The sequence below is a fragment of the Caloenas nicobarica genome, chromosome Z (genome assembly GCF_036013445.1).
Source record: "Caloenas nicobarica isolate bCalNic1 chromosome Z, bCalNic1.hap1, whole genome shotgun sequence".
In the NCBI taxonomy this organism is placed as follows: domain Eukaryota; kingdom Metazoa; phylum Chordata; class Aves; order Columbiformes; family Columbidae; genus Caloenas; species Caloenas nicobarica.
In genome coordinates this window covers 14962236-14984337 of record NC_088284.1, presented here as the reverse complement: position 1 = coordinate 14984337, position 22102 = coordinate 14962236, and the positions used below count along the sequence as shown (strand labels likewise).

Genomic DNA, 22102 nt, shown 5'->3' with positions numbered 1-22102 from the left:
CTTTATTGAATAGATGCACTTCCAAACAAGTAAACTAGAAATGGGACATTTAGTTTTGAGACTATTATTTTCTGAATGTGAATCCTACTTCAAAGATGAATTTGGAAAACCGCAAAGCAAAGTTTAAACAGCATAATTTTGATTGCAGTTAATAAGGGCACTTCAGAATGGGGGGCGGGAGGAGGGAAGAACAAACAACCAACATTTTCAGCTTAAAGTTTCCACAAAATGCTTGTTAATCCCAACTGTGCTGCTTTGACTGAAAGCAAGTTAATTTTCTTCATGCAGTTCGAAAGTTCTTTTTCATGGCTATCCTGATTGTTTGCATTTAGTTTGAGAATGAGAAGATAACACCCGGGGACAGAGTTAATGTTTTTCTTCGAGTAATTGTCCGGTGTGTTTGAGTTGGAACAAAGAGAACGTAAGAGCTTACTGGTGTCTTAGTTGTTGTCTGGGAGCCAAGGCCTGTTCTGAGCTCTGTGCCTGCAGGTGTGAGGAGCGAGGAAGGGGGGCAGGGATGGGGCAGAGCTTGACTGACATCCAGGGTGATCAGTGACAATATGCCATCCCATTAGCGTCATGCTTTGTATTTAACATGAGTTGGGTGTTCCACCAAGGGAGACTGAGACAGAGACCTGTTCTGGTTCTGCTCCATTTTGGTGGAGTTCTGCTCTCTCTCCCTGGAATTGGCTGCTTGGTGCAGACAGAGCTCATGAGGAATTACATAGAGTATCTTTTACATTAAACAGCACTGATCCCTGTATGGACCCTTCAGGGAATACCAGTCATCACTGATCTCCATCCAGACATTGAGCCAGAAGGCTGTGCTGCCATCCAGCGAGACCTAGACAGGCTAGGGAGTTGAGCAGGGAAAAATTTAATGAAATATAACAAAGGCAAGTGTAGAGTCTTGCATCTGGGCAGGAACAACCCCAGGTTCCAGTATAGGTTGGGGAACTACCTGTTGGAGAGCAGTGTACGGGAAAGGGACCTGGGGGTCCTGGTGGACAGCAGGATGACCATGAGCCAGCACTGTGCCCTTGTGGCCAGGAAGGCCAATGGCATCCTGGGGTGTATGAGAAGGGGGGTGGTTAGTAGGTTGAGGGAGGTTCTCGTCCCCCTCTGCTCTGCCCTGGTGAGACTGCATCTGGAATATTGTGTCCAGTTCTGGGTCCCTCAGTTCAAGAAGGACAGGGAATTGCTGGAGAGAGTCCAGCGCAGAGCCATGAAGATGATTAAGGGAGTGGAGCATCTCCCTTATGAGGAAAGGCTGAGGGAGCTGGGGCTCTTTAGCTTGGAGAAGAGGAGACTGAGGGGTGACCTCATTAATGTTTATAAATATGTAAAGGGTGAGTGTCATGAAGATGGAGCCAGGCTCTTCTTGGTGACAACCAATGGTAAGTCAAGGGCCAGTGGGTACAAACTGGAGCACAGGAGGTTCCACTTAAATATGAGAAGAAACTTCTTCACAGTGAGGGTGACAAAACACTGGAACAGGCTGCCCAGGGGGGTTGTGGAGTCGTCTTCTCTGGAGACATTCAAAACCCACCTGGACACATTCCTGTGTAACCTCATCTGGGTGTTCCTGCTCCAGCGGGGGGATTGGACTGGATGAGCTTTTGAGGTCCCTTCCAGTCGCTAACATTCTGTGACTTTGTGACCACTACTCTCTGGATGCAACCACCCAGCCAATTTCTCATCCACTGAACAATCCACCCATCAAATCCTTACCTTCCCAATTTAGAAAGAAGTATGTCATGGGGGACCATGTGAAAGGCTTCACAGAAATCCAGATAGATGACATCTGTAGCTCTTCCTTTGTCCACTGATGTAGTTACTCCATTGCAGAAGGCCACTAGGTTAGTCAAGCAGAACTTGCCCTTGGTGAAGTCACACTGTCCTCCATGTGCCTTAGCACAGCTTCTAGGAGGATCTGTTCCATGCTCTTCCCATCTACTTCCCATTTTTCCATCTACTTCCTCTTCTGTAGTTTAGGTATTTCAGTAATACGTGATTGCTAAATTATTTGCTTCCTCAGCAGTAGTTGCTGAGGTCTGAAAAAGAAAAAGAATGTGGCTGTCTAATCTGATGTCTGGTTTTGGTTTGGGTTTTTTTTTTGGGCATTTCATCCTGACATGGGTTCCTCTGTCCCTTATTTCCCTTCTGTGCCCATTGACAAATTAGCTTAAGTAGAAATAATACTAGAAATGAAGGAAAGCACAGGAGGTATGCGAGTAGATATATATTGTTTTACTTTGGTTTTATTTCTTAGGTTCATAGCAAGGATCGTAGGAGAGTGATGATGAGGCCTCCTTTTTCTTTGGTTAATATCGGTAGCTTAAGTGCTGGAACAAGTTTCTTCAGTAGTCTTGATGTCAGCTATTGCATCCTATCAAATTGATTTGGTTTGCCTTGTTCTGCACATATTCATGCAGTATGCAAGATACTGGAGTGAACTGGATTTTGCATGCCAGTACAAAAGGCTGGTTGTTTAAAGAGGCTTTAAAATAACTATATCTGTGAAAGAAGGTAAATGTTGGTATAGAAGAAAAAGCCAGCTAAATTAGGTAGATTCTGGTGTCTTCCAGTGCTGCTAGAATGCAGTTTGTTTGCATGTTTAAAATACCCAGGTTTACCAACTAATTGTTGGTGTGGTTACTTGTTTCCCAGTTTGCACAACAGCTGTTTTTCTGTTAGAGCATTTGCAATGATAAAAGAGTCTGAATTACAAATAAAAGAATAACAACCTGGTGATAAGAGTAAAATATTCCTAAAATACTTGTGCATTGATGATCTTTAAGTAATCTCTCACTGGTCACTTGAAGCATATATAGTTTGTTAAATTTACTTGTGCTTGATGGGAGTTTTCTGAAACAGTAAAAACACGAGGGTTGGCATATTGCTCCACAAGCTAGTGTCCCACTCTCACTGAGGTGTTGCAAGTCCCTGACTTGCAGCAGCAGCATAGCTTACCTGAGAGGGGGCTACAGAACAGCATTCAGGTATGTGTTAAGCTGCAAAAAGTTGTTACCTGTTTAACAGGCTTAAATGTGTAGGCAAGTTGCTGATGACTTGTAGAGACGTATGCTTAAAGGTGTTGCAAAAACATGGTATACTAGCTTGAAACTAGAAAACCAAGTACTGTTGCTCAGGCTTATGCAGGAACTTAGATCTGCTCTTGTTGCTATTCTGACACTGTCGTATGTTGACATAAAATATGTATCCAGAGTTCTTTTCACGTCAAATGTGAGTACAAATATTAATTTGAAGAGTTTGCAAAAATAATCCCAGATAACTAAACAAGAAAATAAGTCCGAGTGTAGTCTTCTGAACTGTGCAGTAACAAGCTTATTTATTTTGGGTTTTGGCCTGAATCTTAGACTAAAGGGGGAAATACCCAGGAGAACGATGTAGCTGCCTCAAGTCCAAGCTCCTTGAACTGTGAATACTAGCTTTTTTGTTCTTCAGTGACATCTGACTAATATAGGTATCAAAAGAGAAATAAACTGAAGGAAAAGTCATAAAGCTCATCCTAATTCTTCCACTAATATGAACTAAATACATCCTTATTAGATGCCATGTTTTATTATATGTTAGACTGGTAAGTGTTGTAATGGTGAGGGGTCATAGAATCATTTTAGCCTGTTTCTGCTGTTAAAGAGGTTTCTTATTGCTGTTCTCGTCAAATCTGAGTTTTCCTTTATAGTCTTACAGTCAGTCTGGAGAGATGATTATGCTCTTCATCTTTGCAACACTTAGGATTTATTTTCATTTTCTGTTAGAACAGCTCCCCAGTCTTTAATTGTTGTTCATGTGGACAGCTTTTACACCACTTTTACATGTTTTATGGCTCTGTTCCAAACTCAGTCTTCATCTTTCTTTGAGATATGGCACTAAAATTGGACTCAGTATTTCTACTGAGGATCCTACAGATGTTGTATAGAACACCAGATTATTTTGTGGATCTTGTAGACCACCCTGTTTTGCAACACCATTATTTTTTTTTGTTTACTTATTCAGCACGAGAACCACTAAATCTGGTTGATCTCTAAAGCTATCTGCAGGTTGTTACCTGTCCTGTAGTTTTGCAGTACAGTATTTCTTATAACCAAGTAAACCTTGAACTTTGTTTTTTCGCCAGCATACATGAGTGTTAATTTTTTGCTGCTCTTCTGTGAACTCCGCTGTCTTAGGTTTTGGTTTCTTTCCAGGAATAATTTTTTGTGCTGCTTGGGTTGGGTTCAGTTTTTTAAGTGATTGTGCTGCTTCTACCACCTTCTAAAACATGGAGACTTTCTGGGTGATGAAAGGCTAGATCATTTTGCAGTATCTTGCTTGATAGCTGAGCTTGCTTGTTATTCTGTTGAGAACTGCTTATCTCAGTCTGAAGCTGTATATGTATGTGCACTTAAGGTATCTTAAATCTTTGCATCCCTGAAAGCTGTGATCATTATCTGCCATGTGTTCCTAATTAAAAAGTTTCCTCCTCCACCTAGTCAGAGAATTAACAGGTAGTCTTCATAATCTTAGTAGAGGTCTTGAACTCTTCTTCTCTCAAACCCCTGTCCCCAAAAGATAGTGAACTTAGTTGAGATGGTTTACTCCTCTCTTTCCCTTAAATTAGTTAAATACATGTATTGACTGAAGATTCAAATGCACATCAGGGTTAAAGTGGCTTTTTGATCACTGTATAGCCAGTGAACCAGGGTGTTCTGGTATATCTAAAGAATGCCTGAAAACTACGGCCAAAATGGAAATCAGCAGAGCATTGCCTTGTGAGTGCAACACCATGTGAAAGAAAACTCTTTGAGAAGTGCAAACTCAGTGTCAGATGAAAGGCTTGTGACCCTATGGCTGAGCTGTTAGAGTGTGTCAGTCAGTATTTTTGGAATGCTGTTTAATGGGGGTGGTGTTGTACATGGCTAAAGTAAACCTGGTGCCAAGTCTAATACTGAGTCTTGAGGTGACTGAACTAAGTGACCAGACTCAACATGCAGCTGGCTGTGCAGTAAGTAACCAGTCTCATTTCTGTAAACAAGTGTGATTCTAGTAGTAAACTCAAAGGTATTAATAATTAACTTTGTGAAAACAACTGTGGTAGATCATTCTGATAGCCTATACTTTCACTTAATAGAAATAAGGGAAATGTCAGTGTTTGTAACTGGCAAAATGATGTGGGGTAGTTCTAGGAGTTGAGCTCTTCATGACGGGAGTGCGGCATGTTTTTACATTGTCTCCCTGAAAACAATATTGTTCCTTGAGAGACACTTCTATCAAACTTGACTTTGGTACAAGCCTCTTCAAATCAGGGTAAGCTCTTGATATCAAAAACAGAAAGTACAGAGTTGCAATGTAGTCATAGAATGTCCTGAGTTGGAAGGGACCCGCAAGGATTATCGAGTCCAACTCCTGTCCCTGCGTATGGCAACCCCACAGTTCACACCATGTGTCTGAGGATGTTGTCCAGTCTCTTCTTGAACACTGTCAGGCTTGGGGCTGTGACACCTCCTTGGGGAGCCTGTTCCAGTGCTGCAGCACCCTCTGGGTGAAGAACCTTTTCCTAATGTCCAACCTAAACCTCCCCTGGCACATCTTCCTGCCATTCCCTCGGGTTCTGTCATCGGTGACCAAAAAGAAGAGATTGGCAAAGCTGTGAGTGGTTAAACAGTTAAAAGTTGACACTTGCCAAATAGCTCTGCGTGCTGTTTACTCAGAGTTATTACTCATCAGCTCGAACAGTACCGTGCATTAACAGTTCAATAGAAAAATCTTGGATACTCTGTATGCCTCCCTCTACCAAATGCAGTCTTTTTTCTTTCTAAAAAGACTTTGTAAGGGGTGGTTTCTCTTAGTGAGCTTTCATTACAGTGAAATTCATTTGAGTTGATATTAGGAGACCAGAGTTACACCCTAGCCATAGGGAGTGTATGCTGTTCAGCCACGTGGGTGGGGTGCACAAGTAGCAATGATGCATATTCAGGAACATTCAACAGAGTTAACTTTTTGGTTATTTTCGGAGAGACAGACACACAAAGACTCACACCACCACCTGGTTCTCATACTGAAAAAGAGAATAGCTGTAGGAGCTAATGTGACTCTAAAAAGCTGGGGGAATTCTTTTAAAAACACAACAAGACTTGGGGCATCTCCTGCTCTTTTAACTGAGGGTCTGCTTGCTGTTATTGGAAGATCTTAAGGTAATTCTTCTAATATAATTTCCACTGTAGGACAAGAAAAAGATCTTCATCTCTCCCTGAAAACAGATAATGCTTGAAAATACACATTTGCTATCACTTTAGTGTCTTCTAGGTAAATTAACTTAGTGCAGAGGAATCGAAATTCTGGTGTGTTGAGCATACCTATTTTAACTGGCAGGGGGAAAACAAAGGTTTCCTATTTAACTCCTAGTATTTAAATGTCATATATTGATCGGTATGAACACAGGCATCAGAAAATTTTGGGGGGAGATAAAGAGAGAGATGTCCATCTTTCTTCCCCCCCAGTAATCTGAAATAACTCATGGGGGTTTGTGTATTACCCAAACCTTCCGCTTTAAGCAAGCAAATACAGCTGAGGCTGCTCAGCTGACAAGAACTCTTTGCCCTGATGAACATTATAATGCTGGTAGTGAAACTTGTAGATGTTGTAGAGAAGCTGTGCTTTCAGGGGAAGATTAGATGAATTGCTCAAGTTATTAGTCATTTACTGGAAATAACAAAAGCTTCTTTCTTTAAAATTGAACCAAACATGCTCTTTCAAGGAGGAAGACTAAGCTTGGGTATGTCTTACACATTCCATTATTTTAGCACTGTTATCAGCAGGAATTCTTTAATACATACAATATTGCTTGTCATTTAATGTTACTAAATATGCTAAGTGCACTTATTGCTGGAAACTGTAGATTTCCTGGAAGAAGGCTTTAAGGCAAAAGCCAGTGAATCAGCAGTTTCAGCTGACTACACAAGCAAATGCTGCAGCAAACCTAAATGCTGTCACTTCCAAACTGTTGAAACTTCCCTTTCAGGAAAGAAAAAATAGTTCTTTGTCTGTCTTTTGCCACTCGTGGGCCCGTTTTTGATCAGCAGCTCTAAGTTGCAACTTTATTAATAAAGTAGTTACAGTTCAGACTGTTTAAAGCTGGACTGAAGCTTTCAGTCCGTTCCAGCCCAACACGCTCAATTCATTACAAACAATGCAGATTCTTTCACTTTGACCAGCCCAATATTTCTTTGCCTGTGTTCCAGTTATGTTACATAACAATCACTTCAGCTTCAAAAATAATTTTCTGAATAATACATTCTAATGAGGTGGAGGCCTGGGTATTTAACTGGATGGGCTCTGGGCGGGAGGTGGTACTAGAGATATCTTGCAACCTAGTCATTTGGATTCTATGATAAAATCACATTTCTTGTATAGCAGTTCAATTCTTCCTCCTTCATACTATTTCCTACTTTACAGCACAAGGATTCCTCAGTCCTGTATTGAAATGATCCTTTTTTAACAAAATGAAATTTTATTGCCTCAATTTGCTAGTTTTCAAACTTCGTAAATAAAAGATGGATTTAAACTGTCTCCTTGACATTTTGCTTTATTCTTGCACTGTTTGAAGGTGCAGCTTCTACTTATTTTCATTCTTCTTTCTACCTGCCCCCAAATATACTAAACAAGATTAAGCAGAAAATATCTATTTCATGTGTTTCATAGTGTTAATAAGTAGGTTTGAGGAAATCTGTTTGCTAAACCTGTCACTTCGAAATGTAAAGAGAAAGTGCAAATATAAGCAACATAATCTATTTAGACTATATTTCCCATTACCTAATCAAGCGACCCATAGGACTTGATGTTTGTGTAACTGTATCTAATTGAACTTCAGAGACTTACCGGGCTGGTTTGTGTTGTAATTCTTAAAAACAGGCCATCATGGCTGCTAGATGCATGTCTTTAATAGATCAAGAGTGTTCAGCTGGCAGTACCAGTCATACATAGCCTCTCTTCTTGGAGTATCTGTGTGAGTAGACAGGTGATGCACATTGGAGTAAAACCATGCTTCACTATGTGTTTGGGCTTGGTCGTATGAAAAGGAAGTCTGCAGTGTGTGACCTGAGGCTGCAATTAGAAGCAAAACTTGTGTGTCACCCAACTGGAAGGGTTTTCTGCCAGCCTCATTTATAATGTCATGATATAAAATGCTCCCAAAAAGTCTTATATTTTTAGACCCACATGATACACAGGCAATCTACAGTTTTCTTACACTGTCCTAGACTGTGGGGCAGCTTTTAGTCTAGAGTGCTTTTGGATAAAGATACCATAGGTTCATTTCACTGCCGTTTTTATGGCTGCTGCTTTGTCATGCCTGAACTGGACTACATGCATATGAAGAGCTGGTGGCAGAATATGCTTTTTGTCACTGTGCTGGATGCACAAGAATAGTCAAGGAACGCCTTGCCTACCATCAGGTGGAAGTCTCCATCCTCTCACTTAGCAATGGAGTGAAGTCAGCTTTTAATGTGGTGCTATTCAAAGCAGAGAATGGCAAAAGTGTGGCCATTCTCTTCAAGTCGTAACACCACTGCCCCGTACACACACTCCGGTGTCTGCAGGCAATAGCATCAGTATTTCAAGCAGTTTTTGAGCGCTTATAACATGGGTGGCATTCTCATAGAATGTCCTGAGTTGGAAGGGACCTACAAGGATCATCAAGTTCAACTCCTGTCCCTGCATATGACAACCTCACAGTTCACACCGTGTGTCTGAGTCTCTTCTTGAACACTGTCAGGCTTGGGGCTGTGACACCTCCCTGGGGAGCCTGTTCCAGTGCTGCAGCACCCTCTGGGTGAAGAACCTTTCCCTAATGTCCAACCTAAACCTGGCACATGTTCCTGCCATTCTCTCGGGTTCTGTCACTGGTCACCAGAGAGAAGAGCTCAGCCCTGCTCCTCTTCCTCCCCTTGTGAGGAAGCTGTAGCCATGATGAGGTCTCCCCCCAGTCTCTTCCAGGCTGAACAAACCAAGTGACTTTAGCCCCTCCTCCTATGGCTTCCCCTCCAAATGCTTCACCAACTTCATAGCCCTCTTCTGGACACTCTCTAGTAGCTTAATATCTTTTTTTATACTGTGTTGCACAGAACTGCGCATAGTTCTCCAGGTGAGGCCGCACCGGAGCAGAGCGAGACAATCCCCTCCCTGCCCGGCTGGCAATGCTGTGCTGGATGCACCCAGGACACGGGTGGCCCTCTTGGCTGCCAGGACACACTGTTGGCTCATGTTCAACTTGCCGTTGGCCAGAACCCCCAGATTCCTCTCTGCAGAGCTGTTTCCAGCATCTCATCCCCCAGTCTGTATGTACAGCCAGGGTTGCCGTGTCCCAGGTGCAAAATCCAGCACTTTCCCTTGTTGAACTTCATGCGGTTGGTGATTGCCCAGTTCTCCAATTTGTCCAGATCCCTCTGCAGAGCCTCTCTGCCCTCGACAGTGTCAACAGCTCCTCTCAATTTTGTGTCATCAGCAAACTCACTAAGTAATCCCTGAAGTCCTGAGTCTAAGTAATTTATAAAGACATTGCACTCTTCAATGATGAATTCTTTGGGGATACACCACTGTAAGGGAACCAACAATAGGATTGGACTTCTGCAATATGTAGAGAATATATGGATCTACAAAATTATTTATTCTGAGGACATACATATTGAATATGTTTCTGCAGCTGCCTGGACTTTTCATAGTACAGTGTGCAGTGAAGGCACAAGTTGTTGCGGAAGGTGTTCCTACAGCTTATACAAAACATGGTGCTGTAATGAAATGAGACAGTTTAGTTATTAGAAGATTAAGTTAGGATAGGCTACTAAAGTGCTTGTTTTATCAGTAATACACTATTTTCTAGCCAATGCTTATTACATGGAGTTTTTTTGTGTTCATGTTCAGCGCTGCACCGGCATCCTTTGTCTTGTTCATACTTTTTTTTTTTTTTTTTTTTTACCCCTCTGGAAAGAAAAGGTGACACACAACTTAATGATGGCCAACAGTATTACAATCCTGTCTAAAGCTGATGATAATGCTGATCTCCAGAGTCCTGAGCATTTTAAAGCCTAGATCTTTAGGTTTGCTTTCTTCTGGTGCACTAGAAGCAGCCTTTTTTGGGCTGTTTTTCCATCAGTTCCCAGGTTTTCCTTCAAGGGCAGGGTAGGTCACCTTATTGTAGAGACCTGTGCTGTGCTTGAAGTTGTTTTTCCCGTAGTCTTGCACAGCGGGTGTTTGCTTTCATAAAATAAATGCAGTCTGCTGCTTTTGGCATGAATGAGTAATAATAGTGTGGGGAGTGTTTTTGTATTGGCAGATTACGTTGAATTTAGTATTTTTTACTGATAGGTTTACTGATATTGTGTGTAATGTCAGACAACATTTTAATAAAAAAATAAGCTTTCTGAAAGTTACCTTGCACAAAACAGTTCTACAGACTCCTAAGTAAGCCTGCTTAAGTTATCTATTCCAGTAATAACTCTTGAGTTTATTTCAAATTAAATGTGTCTGTATTGCTACTGCATCACTTCGTGGGTTTGGAAGGGTTTAAGTAGAACTTGTTTTTTTCTGATGCTTCTCAAAGTGCATATGCATACAGGGAAAACTAGTTTGGTGAGAACTACTTAATGCAGACTGTGTATGTGAAGAAATCCAGTACCTGTTCCTCTGGCTGGTATTTAAAACTCCTCTTCACAATGTGCTGTATGTTTGACAGCTGCAGACTAATGGCAAAGCAGTTGAATTTGAAGAAAACTCTTCTATTCGGACATAGTACTTGAGACAGAGGTGCCCAGTTTTCTATATGTCACATATTAAGTGTCTCTTTTAAAGCTAAGTTATATTGAGCTTAACTGCTTCGTGTTAAATGAAGTTCTATGAAATCTGTGCCTAAACATTTTTCAGAGTGTTAAATTTGCTGCTAATGACTTTAGACAATGTTAATTGGAAATTAGCGGTTTGTTTTTCACTGTTTTGAACTGGGTGAGAGGTGCGACTCCAGAATAATTTCACTAATCTCTCTTAAAATTTATAATTCACTGACTTTATTTCAGCAATAGATGTCATTGTTGCTTCTTTGTATACTGTGCACAAAACTTTATCCTCACTTAGCAGTGTGTCTCAAATGTAATTATAAAGGCTAAAGGTAAAACTGCTCTGTTTTTAATTGTCAGCTGAGGAAAGGAGGCTTATACTCACAGGGACTGGAGCAGAAACAGAATAAGGGTTACTGTTGGGCTTTGACCAATAGTAACCTCTGGACGTGTCTGTTTCCTTTTTGAGATTTCACTCTAGTGGTCACACAGGATATTGACTTGTGAAGGTTAAATACGTGAACTGGTGTCTTTTCAAATGCTTGTCCATAAATAAACAGGGAAGTAATATGAGGTGTATGGAAACTTAATTTTCCCAGTCCTGACCTGTTAGAATGCAGTGTATCGTGTTATCTTGTGATGGGAGGACATACTTTCATGCTTCAGGTTGCTGATTCAACAAGCTTTTGAAAGTTATCTGAATTTTTATTCTTTAGATACCCGAATGTGTCCTTTACTTGAAACTCAATCATACAGAGCTCTTAGCATAACCTGTATTTGCTTCTGAAGTTTTTTGAGGTGGCAGCTGCACTATATGCATTATCTGTTTCTGGGACTAGGTCTTATGTCTAAACAGTTGAAGTGTTTGGAGATAATTTATCACTTCAGCACTTTGTTTTTATCATGTTAGGCTTGCTCTTGACCCACAGACTAGCATGAGAATTATGTGATCAGGTAGTGCGAGTTTTTGTCAACCAATTCATGTTTTTATTTAACTTTTTAGAAGTGTTAGTACATCTGTGTATCACGTGCTAGACTTAAGATCTTGCATTTTTTCTTATTGTACAAGCTCTTTCATGCTTGTCATGCAGAACTGTTCTTTTTTTGTTTATATAGTTACGCTTTCAGAACCTCATAATTGATACTCTCTAAGTAGTGTGTTAATATTTTGTTAAAAAACCGAAACAAACAAAGCATAAACACCACCCCCCCCCTCTTTGAACAGTATTACTACCCAGTTAGATTGAGCTTAAGATATGGAATCCTTGTGTTGCTGTTATGGTTTAACCTGAGCTAGCAATACAACCACAATAGCTGCTTGCTCACCCTCTCCCCCAACCCCTCCAACAGGGGAAAGAATCACAAGGGAAGGGAGAAACTTGGATTGAGATAAACACAGTTTAATAAAGTAACAAAATACTAATACACTACTAGTAAATAGTCCCATGGCTGTTGGTATGAGCTGGGTTATTCCTGCATGACCTGTCCCAGCCAGGCACGGACTTTCCCTCCGCATCACGGGCGCCTCCTGGACAGTGCGCTCAGAGGCCAGTTCTTGGGCTCTTGCAGCAGAGTTCCCTGCCGTGTCCTGGCTCGGCTGCCTGCCAGCACTTGTGCATAATCCCTGGCAACACACCCTTTTGAATTTTGTACATAACGATGATGTGATAAATTGTATTTAATACTCATATTAAATATTAACTTAAGTAATTTTGTATAACTGTTAAAAAGAACAATATGATGAGTGTTTTCTGTTAGGATCAGAACTGTTCTTTTTTTAATGGCATAGTTGTGCAATGACTATCCTTAAGCCAATATCAAGCAGTATGTATTTGAATTAACTCATTCTTTAAAACTTTAAAAAACTTTTAAAAACTTTTAAACTATCAGTATTCCCTCTAGCTTTCAAAGCATTAAAGCAAATATGAACATTTACTTCAGTGCATTTGGAGCTGAGGCCAGCACATCAGTGCTTTCCTGACAGTGTCTACTAGCAGAGTGGAGATTTCTAGTCCCTATGTAGCTCTGCAGATCTTACTTGTCCCTCTTCTGACAGCCCAGATTGATAGGAGGGGCAGATGTAGCCCTCTCCCTGTCTTGCTATAGCTTCGTGGCCCAGTAGTACAAGCTGCTTTAGTTTTATTGATAAGTCAATATACAGAGGTATGCCACTATTGTCAGCTTGGGTTTTGGTACTTTTGCTCGGGGAAGGCTTTTATTCTGTAAAGTCATGCTTTAATACAGTGGCTCTCAAGCCTGAGGAGCGGGGCTGTAAAGGTGTTCTGTCACGCACCTTCTCTGAGGGCCCTTGGGTGTTGTCCTGCTCAGCATTCTGGCTGTTCTTCATTCTGCTTTTGAAGCACTTGCCTCTCCCTATTCAGCTTTTGTGGAATCTTAGCATTTAAAGACATTGAATAATATTTGGTGGATAGTTTCCTTTGTATGTTAACAGTTAAATGAATTAATAGAAAAACAGTACACATCCATGTAATTAAACATGGATGTGAACTACGTGGGTAAAGATGATCAAAGACTAGTCATTTGCTTTTAGTTGTCTCTTTGTCAACCTGTGTTGTCTCTGCAATGATTTGTGTTCATACTGCTTCTCGTCCCTTTCCCGTTCTTCAGAAAGCAGTATGTGGTTCCAGGTCTTACCAGTCTGTGTGCTACTCTAGCTCATGCAGTTGTTAAAGTGGCTTATTGTCTGCAGGCAGCACATGGTGACTTAACAAAACTACATGGATTTTGGGGAGTAAAGACCCAAAATATAATTGTCACTTGGATTGGACAAGTGAGCGTAGCAGTTACAATAATCCTAGGTCTGTATTGCTATAGTTTCTGTTTTTTCAGTTGTCTTATTATACTTATTTTTCAACTCAAAATTCCTGGGGTTTCTTTTTCCCCCTGTGCATGTGGTATGTCTATTTTCTATGGAATGGCAACATTTATCACTATTGGTGGAAAAATGTCTACATTTCTTTAGCTTTTTGCAGTTCCAAAAGAAGGTCATGTTAGAAGCTTTTTTGCTTTCTAAGTGGTCTCCTGCACTGTGCTTGTGAGAGCTGTAGGCAGAGGAATCATCATCCAGCTGCTGTGACCTGGATTGTGGCTTTACTGTCTCTGCCTTCCTGCTAATAAGTACCTTATTGTTGAAACCTTAAATTTCTGTTGTCAGCAGCTATTGAACAATTGAAAAATGAGACCTACATACACACCTTAATTGTTTCTTTAACTTAAAACCTCAGAAATGCATCTCTGACTGCCCTACTTGTAGTGGCTGTGGTGTTCTTACTGTCCGCAGCCATCCCTAGGTAGCCCTTCCTTGGCTCACCCTAGCAGTAGCCCTTCTGTCTTTGAGTACATGTTAAAGCATTTGCAGCACATCTGAAAACTGCCCTTGAACACAGAGGTTCTACAGACCTTGTCTAGTCTCCACCAAGTCTTTCGTATAATAGTACCTTCCAGCTCTTTCATTTTGCATTTTTACTTTTTTTTTCTACATTCTTATTTTTCATAAGATACTGTGGTTTGATCTCTTGGATGTTTTAGTTGGATTTTTCACAAATACTGCAGAGAATATTATTAGAGTCACTGTATCCTAATGTCTATTTCATCACCTCCTAGGGTGAGCCATATGCCTTAGAGGGAGGAGCTGCCTGCTGCTTGTGTTATGTAAAATAATAAATAATTTATAATGCTAACTGAAAATAGCTGCCTTGGTGGACAAACATACACTGAAGTGTTCGACAGGCACCGAAATGAGACATAACCAGAATAGTTTTTTGAAGACATGGGAGAATAATTAGCTTTATTTGAATTTTTTTTTTTTTTAAGCAGGGGGCCCTTCCCATGAGTCTGTGCTTTGCTCGGGAGTATTACTGACCCACTTCAGGAGATCCTTAACCAGCAGATCAGTGTGAGACATAGTGGAGGTCTACAATGTGATTCTGCGAATGCTTAGCTATTTTACTGAAAGCAGCTTTTCTGACATACTGCCTTGTTGCTGATACCAACACCTGCTCCAGTAAAGAATCGCATGAAGCTTTGGATCATGTGCCTCTTTTCTCTCATCTATCATAATGAAAGGATTAATGGATTTTGTACACCGCCTTAGAAAGCTGAAGGTGTTGCAATGTACTAACAAATGCTAGTTTTAATGTAGCTTTGAAGCTATGATGAATGCATGGAATTTTAAAGAACGGCATCTATATACTAAGCATGGTAATTTGGCATTAGTGCTTGATGGTATGAATTGATACAACTTCTGCAAGTTCTTTTGTTTTCATGCAGAGACTGTTAGCTTCTATCATGTGGACTCTACCTGCTTTTTCAATTTTTATCTTTGGAAATTAACAATTGTGTAAACAGAAGAAGCTTGTGTCATCATTCCTCTTGATGTAATTATTTCTGAAGTGAATAGTTAATGATGATCTGCTTTGCAAGACATAAATGCGCCAGTGACCTGCTCTCATTTAGATGTTGCGGTAGTAGAATGGTGGGGCTTTGCATGATGCATGCTTTTATTTTCTGTGTTAAGCTGCTGCATGTGTCTGCTGTGAGCTGGATGTCTTGTCTCTGCATCAGTTATAAAGGAATACTTATTTCCTGTTTCTTCTGACAAATAAGTGTTCTTGGTGTAATTTTCACTTTTTTCCATTGGCTATTGAAACATAATTGTCTGAGACAGTTTTGTGAACATGATCTGTAAATGCACATGCCGTTTGGTCTGCTGTTCCATTTGCTGAATTTCCTTCTTGGTTGCAAAGAGTTAAAAACTGCCAAAACGCTTTTTATGCAGCACCTTTTTATTTGTAGGGTTTACAAGTTGATAGCTATATACAATTTAAAGCTGTATATGCTGTCTTGTTTATAATTCTGAAGCGTGGATAAACTGTTTAGTGGAATTATTAATCACAAGCGTAAATGACAGACAAATATACTGCTGAAAAGGTACCTTAAAAAAATCAAGCTTATGTATTCATATGGAAAGAAGTTTTTCTTCCTTTCACCCTCGGCTTTTACTTGGTGAACTAAATTAACTGAGCATTAACTCTATGGGTAATAGTAGAAGAAAATGAATTAATTCAAATGTAGAGTATACATCACCACATTTTCTGCTTTGAAGATTACAGTTATTCTTGTAAGTTCTAGAGTAGTACTATTAAGATATGAGTTTGATTAAGTCTTCAGACAGAGAAATGTGGAAATTTCACTTACTGAGCTTAAATTCAGGTTTTGCATAGGTATGTCTTTCTCACTTACAGGAAAAAGCAATCAGAAGACATTTGCTGTCCTTAGTTAAAATGCTCTGACATCAGTGCGATAGATACCTTGCCTAGATTTTTTAAATTGATCTGTTCATTAGGTCATACCCATTGAAACGGAATTTTACCTCCTTTCTAGTGTGTACAACTTACAAAGAAAATAGTATGAGTTCTTACTGTCCAACTGACTGTAGTAAAAGCACATTCAGAGTCCTCTTAATATTTGTAGCATCTGATTAAACACTGAAGTTCCAAGTGGAACAGTGAAGTGTTTTTAGATTTGAATTTAGAGGAATCTTAAAATAAATGTTTCATTCATCAAAGTATTGTGTGACTTACAAAATGCTCTTTTGAGGTTTATGCTCATTAAACACTCTTGAAACAAAATAATTGTACTCCCAAAACTTTTTACTTGCCCTTTCAAAAATCCTTTTATTTCCTTGCCTACTTCATTTTTGCTTGTCGAGCCTTTGGAGGACATAAAGTCCATAAAAACAGCCAAAAGCCCTTACTTGGGTATTTGAAAAAAAAAACTAATCAAATCTTCGTTATTTGACATTGGTTATACTTAAAATTACAAACCAGTGAATTAAGGTATAATCTTTGCACTAAATTGCATTGCAATTCAAAATGTGGTCCCATGTCCCAAATATGTTACCAGAGCCAGGTGTACTACTAAACACCTGAACCGATATTCTAGAAAATGCCTCTTGTATCCAATGTGAATGTTTTAACAAAAATACTATTCCAAAAGATATTTTAAAGCCAAGCTTTAAAAGAAACAATAGGACTAATTCTTAAACAAACAAACCCCACAAAAACAAACAAAACACCAACCACAAGCTTTTAGCACTTTAGTTGCTACACTTATGTAGCTATTTTTCTAGGACTCATGCTCAGGATAAAACAGCTTTAAATGCATGATTTATAGCAGAAATTACTAAATGATTAATACATCCTTGTAGTATGATTTACACGTGCCTCCCCCCTTTTTTTTTTAAAGTTAATGATTACTTAGCCTTCTTCTACCAAGACTTTTGGAGTACCTTTTTCTAATTACACATGCATTTCTTGGACATACTGAGTTTTCAACTGTGCTTCTACTTTTTATACTTCTATGGTTGATACTCATCCTATTCCTCTTCTGTTTCCTCAGTGCTTTCATGTCTTCCATCTAATTCTTTAAATGGGCTCCTTATGGCTTGGTTTTGGTGGATAATCTCTTTCAGTCATGTTCATTTAGGAATTATGTTAACAGCTCTGGGACATTTTTCTCTTTAGTTGTGTCTTCATTTCTCTAAAAGTGTGTTTCTCTGTCACTGCTACTTTGTAACTCAAGCATAAATATTTGTTCCGCACATTGTACTGTTGTCCGAATTCTACTGTTCTAACCAACACTTCAAACAACTTTTTGTCCTTTCTCCTTGCTTTTAATATTCTTTTAAGTTCATTTGCATCCTAATTTATCAGCACTCTCCTGCCTTCCAAAGCCTATGCAGTTCCAGTTTTTTGCATAAAAAGTACAACAGCTAGAATTTCATCATTGCTTCTTGTTTATTCTGTATAATTCATCTTGTCTCCCATTCTCCCTACCCCATCTGAATTTCTGTGCTACTGCAGAATTTCTTATTTCTATCAAAAGTCCTTCACAACGTTGTCACTGTCTATTTGATCAACTCATCTATTAACATTATTTCAAATATTACTCTGAACCATCTGTTTATTTCTTACATTCTTTTTCAGGGTTTTTCTACTCCTTTGCCATGCACAGGCCATTTACATTAACCTTTAGGGCAATATTTTTCCTTCAGTTCCTCAGTACCTGCTTCTGTTTGATTTGTGAGGAAATTTGTCAAACTTGTTATTTTTTATCTTTGTAGTGTTATTTTAACCAAGAGATTTTTTTTTCATTGTTTAATAAGTTACTGTTATGGTGGTCTTCTTGCTTTCAGTATCTCAACTTGTCTTGTGTAGATGTCTGTTCTTTGTAAAAAATGAATTCAGTCTAGTATAAAGAATTTTGCTAAGGAAACCTGGAACAAGGAGAAAAAAAAAAGGCAGTAACTGTCTTTCTGTGATCTGTTTTGTTGTTTTTAAATGTAAAGTGGCACTATTTGAATGATTAGAAGGATTGACTGAGGCTGATTGTCTTCAAACTGAACTGTGTTGTCCCTTGATTAATTGTAGAATACTGTATGTTTTTTGGTGCTGTATGAAAATTGTTTAGTAGGGATTACATAAACCAAAATGAAACGTAGTCCCTTTTTGGAACCCTTAAATATATGTTTCCTTGTTCTTTTGGGGGCACACAGTAGGTTGTAGATAACTTATTTTTTACAGATCATTATGATAACATAAAATAGATTCATAGTAACTTTACAAATCAAGCATCAACATCCTAAGTATGCAGGGATGATGTGAGTTAAGCCCGTGCTGCTTCCTGACAAGAAACAAATGGACTGGTTTTAGATGAAATTAATGAATCTTGCTTACATTATTTGATTTTTATTAAAAGCCTCAGTACTCTAGTTTTGTGTGTGGTTTGTTTTTTAGACTGAATCTGGCTATGGATCAGAGTCAAGTTTGCGACGCCATGGCTCCATGGTGTCTCTTGTTTCTGGAGCAAGTGGATACTCTGCGACATCCACCTCTTCATTCAAGGTTAGTGAATAAAATTTTCTTAGTATTGATGTGTAAATAACACACAGAACTGGAAAATAAATAACTTATGTGAAGGCTTATTCACACAATGACAGAAAAAGTACAAAAGTTTAAGTGTTAGAAATTCATCATAAGTTGAATGGATCATACAAGAAGCTCTCTTGTGCCTCTGTGCAGTTGCCCCTTTTAAACTGTGCTGTCACCTTCCAATGGGAAGAACATCAAGCCTGTGGCACCATTTAGGCACCTTGCCTAGTTTACTCTTCAGAATATCAGGGCCTTTAAATGAAAAGGAATGCTGATTCCGTGACATTTGATTAATTCTGATTGGCAAATGATGGCTTTCCTTGTCTCATACGTATAAGTATTTAATTTATGAAGTTGAACGGGCTATACTTCTGGGAGAGCAGAAGGGGAGCAACACAAGGAAAGTGAGTAAAGATTGAAACAATAATCCTAAACTAGAGCTGACTGTTTTCAGGCAAATAGGCATCGAGTTGGTAGCATGCAAGATTGCATTTTTAGTAAGCTTTTGTTGGATGCCCTAAAGTAGCAGATGCAGTCAAGAAGGAAAATTGAGACCAGTGGACAAAACGAATAGGGAACACTTGAGTACAGTTTCTTATGCTCTTCTAACATTAACAGTATTTCATAGCTGCTGATATCTAAAATGTTGTTAGTGTACTTTAATTTGTTCTTCATAGCTGCAGAAATAATTTTTTTTTTATTAATGCATTGAACTATTGCTGAGTATGTAGAAGCATTTCAGGCCTTTTTCTCTTGTATTTTCAGAAGGGCCATAGCTTACGTGAGAAGCTTGCAGAAATGGAAACCTTTAGAGACATCTTGTGTAGACAAGTGGATACTTTACAAAAATACTTTGATGCCTGTGCAGATGCAGTTTCCAAAGACGAACTCCAGAGGGATAAAGGTAAAACTGTAGCTGATAACACTTATCCCCATGGAATTTAGCTTTTTACACAGTAATAGCCCTTGAAATCGTTACTAGAGCATTTGATGCTGTGTAAATAAAATATATATGTTAAATTTACTCTTCAGTATAGGAATCAATCATAGATATTTCTGCATGAAAAGTATTAACTATTTTCACTGCAGAAGGTGGATTCCCATAAAAATCTGCCTAACTTAAAATTACCTGTAGCTGTCAACTGTATGAAAGAAAATGCTCTTTTAAGCAGTTGATGTTATAGAACAATAATTGTTTACCCTCTTAAGATTAATTCAAGTTTATTGCTCTCTTTTTATTTTGAAAAACCAATAAGACACTGGTTCTGATGGAAACAATGCATTCTTTAAAAAAGGCAGAGGTCCTGCCATAATGAATGCTTCTGAGAAGTATTGGCTGGAACTAGAGCGCTGAGTGCACACTTGAGGCCCAGATAGACTCGTGTGGCTGTCTGCATATCTCTGAGTTGCTGGTCTCAGAGCACAGCCTGTTGTCATATCCATGCAGTCTCCTGAGGCATTTATATATTCATCCCTGGGTTTGTTCTGGCAGCCTGAAACTTTTGGTAGTAGGAAAACAATAGGTAAGTACAATTCCACTTCTTTGCAAACTTCCTAGAGTAGAAGACTAGATAGTTGCTGAATTGTGACTCCCTGCTCATCCAGTTATAACACCAAAATAATGTTGTTCTTACCATAGAATCGAGATCTAAACTTCAACACTGAGCAGATATTAGTCTCCTGATCATTTCTGACAGTAATGTTGATAGTGGCCTTGGGTCAAAAAAGAAAAAGGGGTGGAGGGGGTCCATAACTGTTATAGGAAAAAATCTTAAATGCTGCCTAGCTGTGAAGGTGCTCTTAATTCTTTCTTGCACACTAAAGAATTGGAAAAGCTTTCTCACTCCCATAACACACTCTCTCTCAAATTTAGTGGTAGAAGATGATGAAGATGATTTCCCTACAATGCGTTCGGATGGGGATTTTTTACATAACAGTAACAGCAGCAAGGAAAAATGTAAGTGTGTATCTGCTTTTCATGATTCTCTAAGTTATTCTTAGTTTCATACAACTACTAATGCAAGCTTGTCAAGCTAGAATTTCCTATTATGTGTCCAAAGCAGTCTTCACTGCAAAATTCTGTTGAAACAACTGCATCATTCAGGTATTGGGAACTGAGATTTGTAACACGTAATTGCAGTTTCTCTTGCAAATGTTACCTGCTTTAGAGGTGTGGTGGAGCATGATGCTTTTCCAGTGAGGTATGTTCCAGTATAGTTTTTCCAAGTTCTATGGCTATGTAATGGTTAAGTAAACACTGTTACTGATTCTCATTCATCATAATTTTAACACTTTTTTAGTGTCTTTTCCATTGTTATGATGAACAGAATTCTGATATTTACTCTTATCTTAAATGGTCTAGTTATTATACGCATGCATCCATGCAGTAAATATGAAGAGCTCATGCTAGTCTTGCTGTTCTAGAAATCTGGTACTTCTGGCCTGGCAGAAGTTGTGCATGCATTTGTCTATTTGCATTCTTCTTAAACCTTCTCTTGTTTCCTGACTAGAAGTATTTTAGTATTTACATTCTCAAGATCTTGACAATTCAGTTGGTCATAAGGTATTTTTTAGACTTTGATTCACAAAACTTGTTGCACTACAAAACAAAGTTGCACTACCTCTGGTTTCAAATTTGATGGAATCCCCCAAAGTACTCACCGAAAGTGTTTATAAAATGTGAAGACTTTCATCAAGGACCTGGAAAACATAATGGGCAAAATAAGCCTTTTCTGTGTCTCCTGTTTTCTTTTTAGTTGGCTGTTGTCCCAATGTGTTACATCTTCCTTGCTGGATTTAAGTACTCTTTCTAGATTATAGCCAAAGCTGTTAGGAGGAAGGAGGAAAGGAAATGGAAGGAGCTTTCAGCATGCTTCCAGAATTAATCATATGAGATTTTTTTTTTCCATTATATAAAGTGCTGGCTCTACTGAGGATTAATTGTAATGCTGATTTCAAAAGTTAAGTGGTGTATAAGTTTTGAATAAGTCTTTCTTGCCTCTTATCACCAAAGATAAGCAAGCTTGCAATGCTCCCCTGTAAGCAAGTGCAAAGTTCCACTAACCCTACTGTCAATACAGAAGTGTACATTTTTTGGAGGACTGTTAAGTCAGAACAAATTTCAAAGAATTGAAAAAGCCTTTTTAAAAAAATGTTAAGCGAGAATTTCATTTTACTGCATGATTCATTTTGAAAGAGCTGTCTTTGTCAAACTTAATTTTTGTAGGATCATGTAGGAGTTTCAGCTTAATTTACCTTCAGAACATTTCTACATATCTACCTTCTTTTGATGTATCTGCTATATATATACACATATGATAT

General features: G+C 39.0%; 1 protein-coding gene across 4 annotated transcripts in view; it reads left to right on the top strand.

The window, feature by feature from the left end:
• Positions 1 to 22102, top strand: part of CERT1 (ceramide transporter 1) — an 80701-nt gene that overhangs the window by 32453 nt on the left and 26146 nt on the right. For all 4 annotated transcript variants that reach the window (XM_065657876.1, XM_065657878.1, XM_065657874.1 and 1 more), the window contains 3 exons: positions 18647 to 18754; positions 19547 to 19685; positions 20655 to 20738. In XM_065657876.1, coding sequence (XP_065513948.1) covers positions 18647 to 18754; positions 19547 to 19685; positions 20655 to 20738 — 331 coding nt within the window. The remainder of the gene's footprint in view (positions 1 to 18646; positions 18755 to 19546; positions 19686 to 20654; positions 20739 to 22102) is intronic.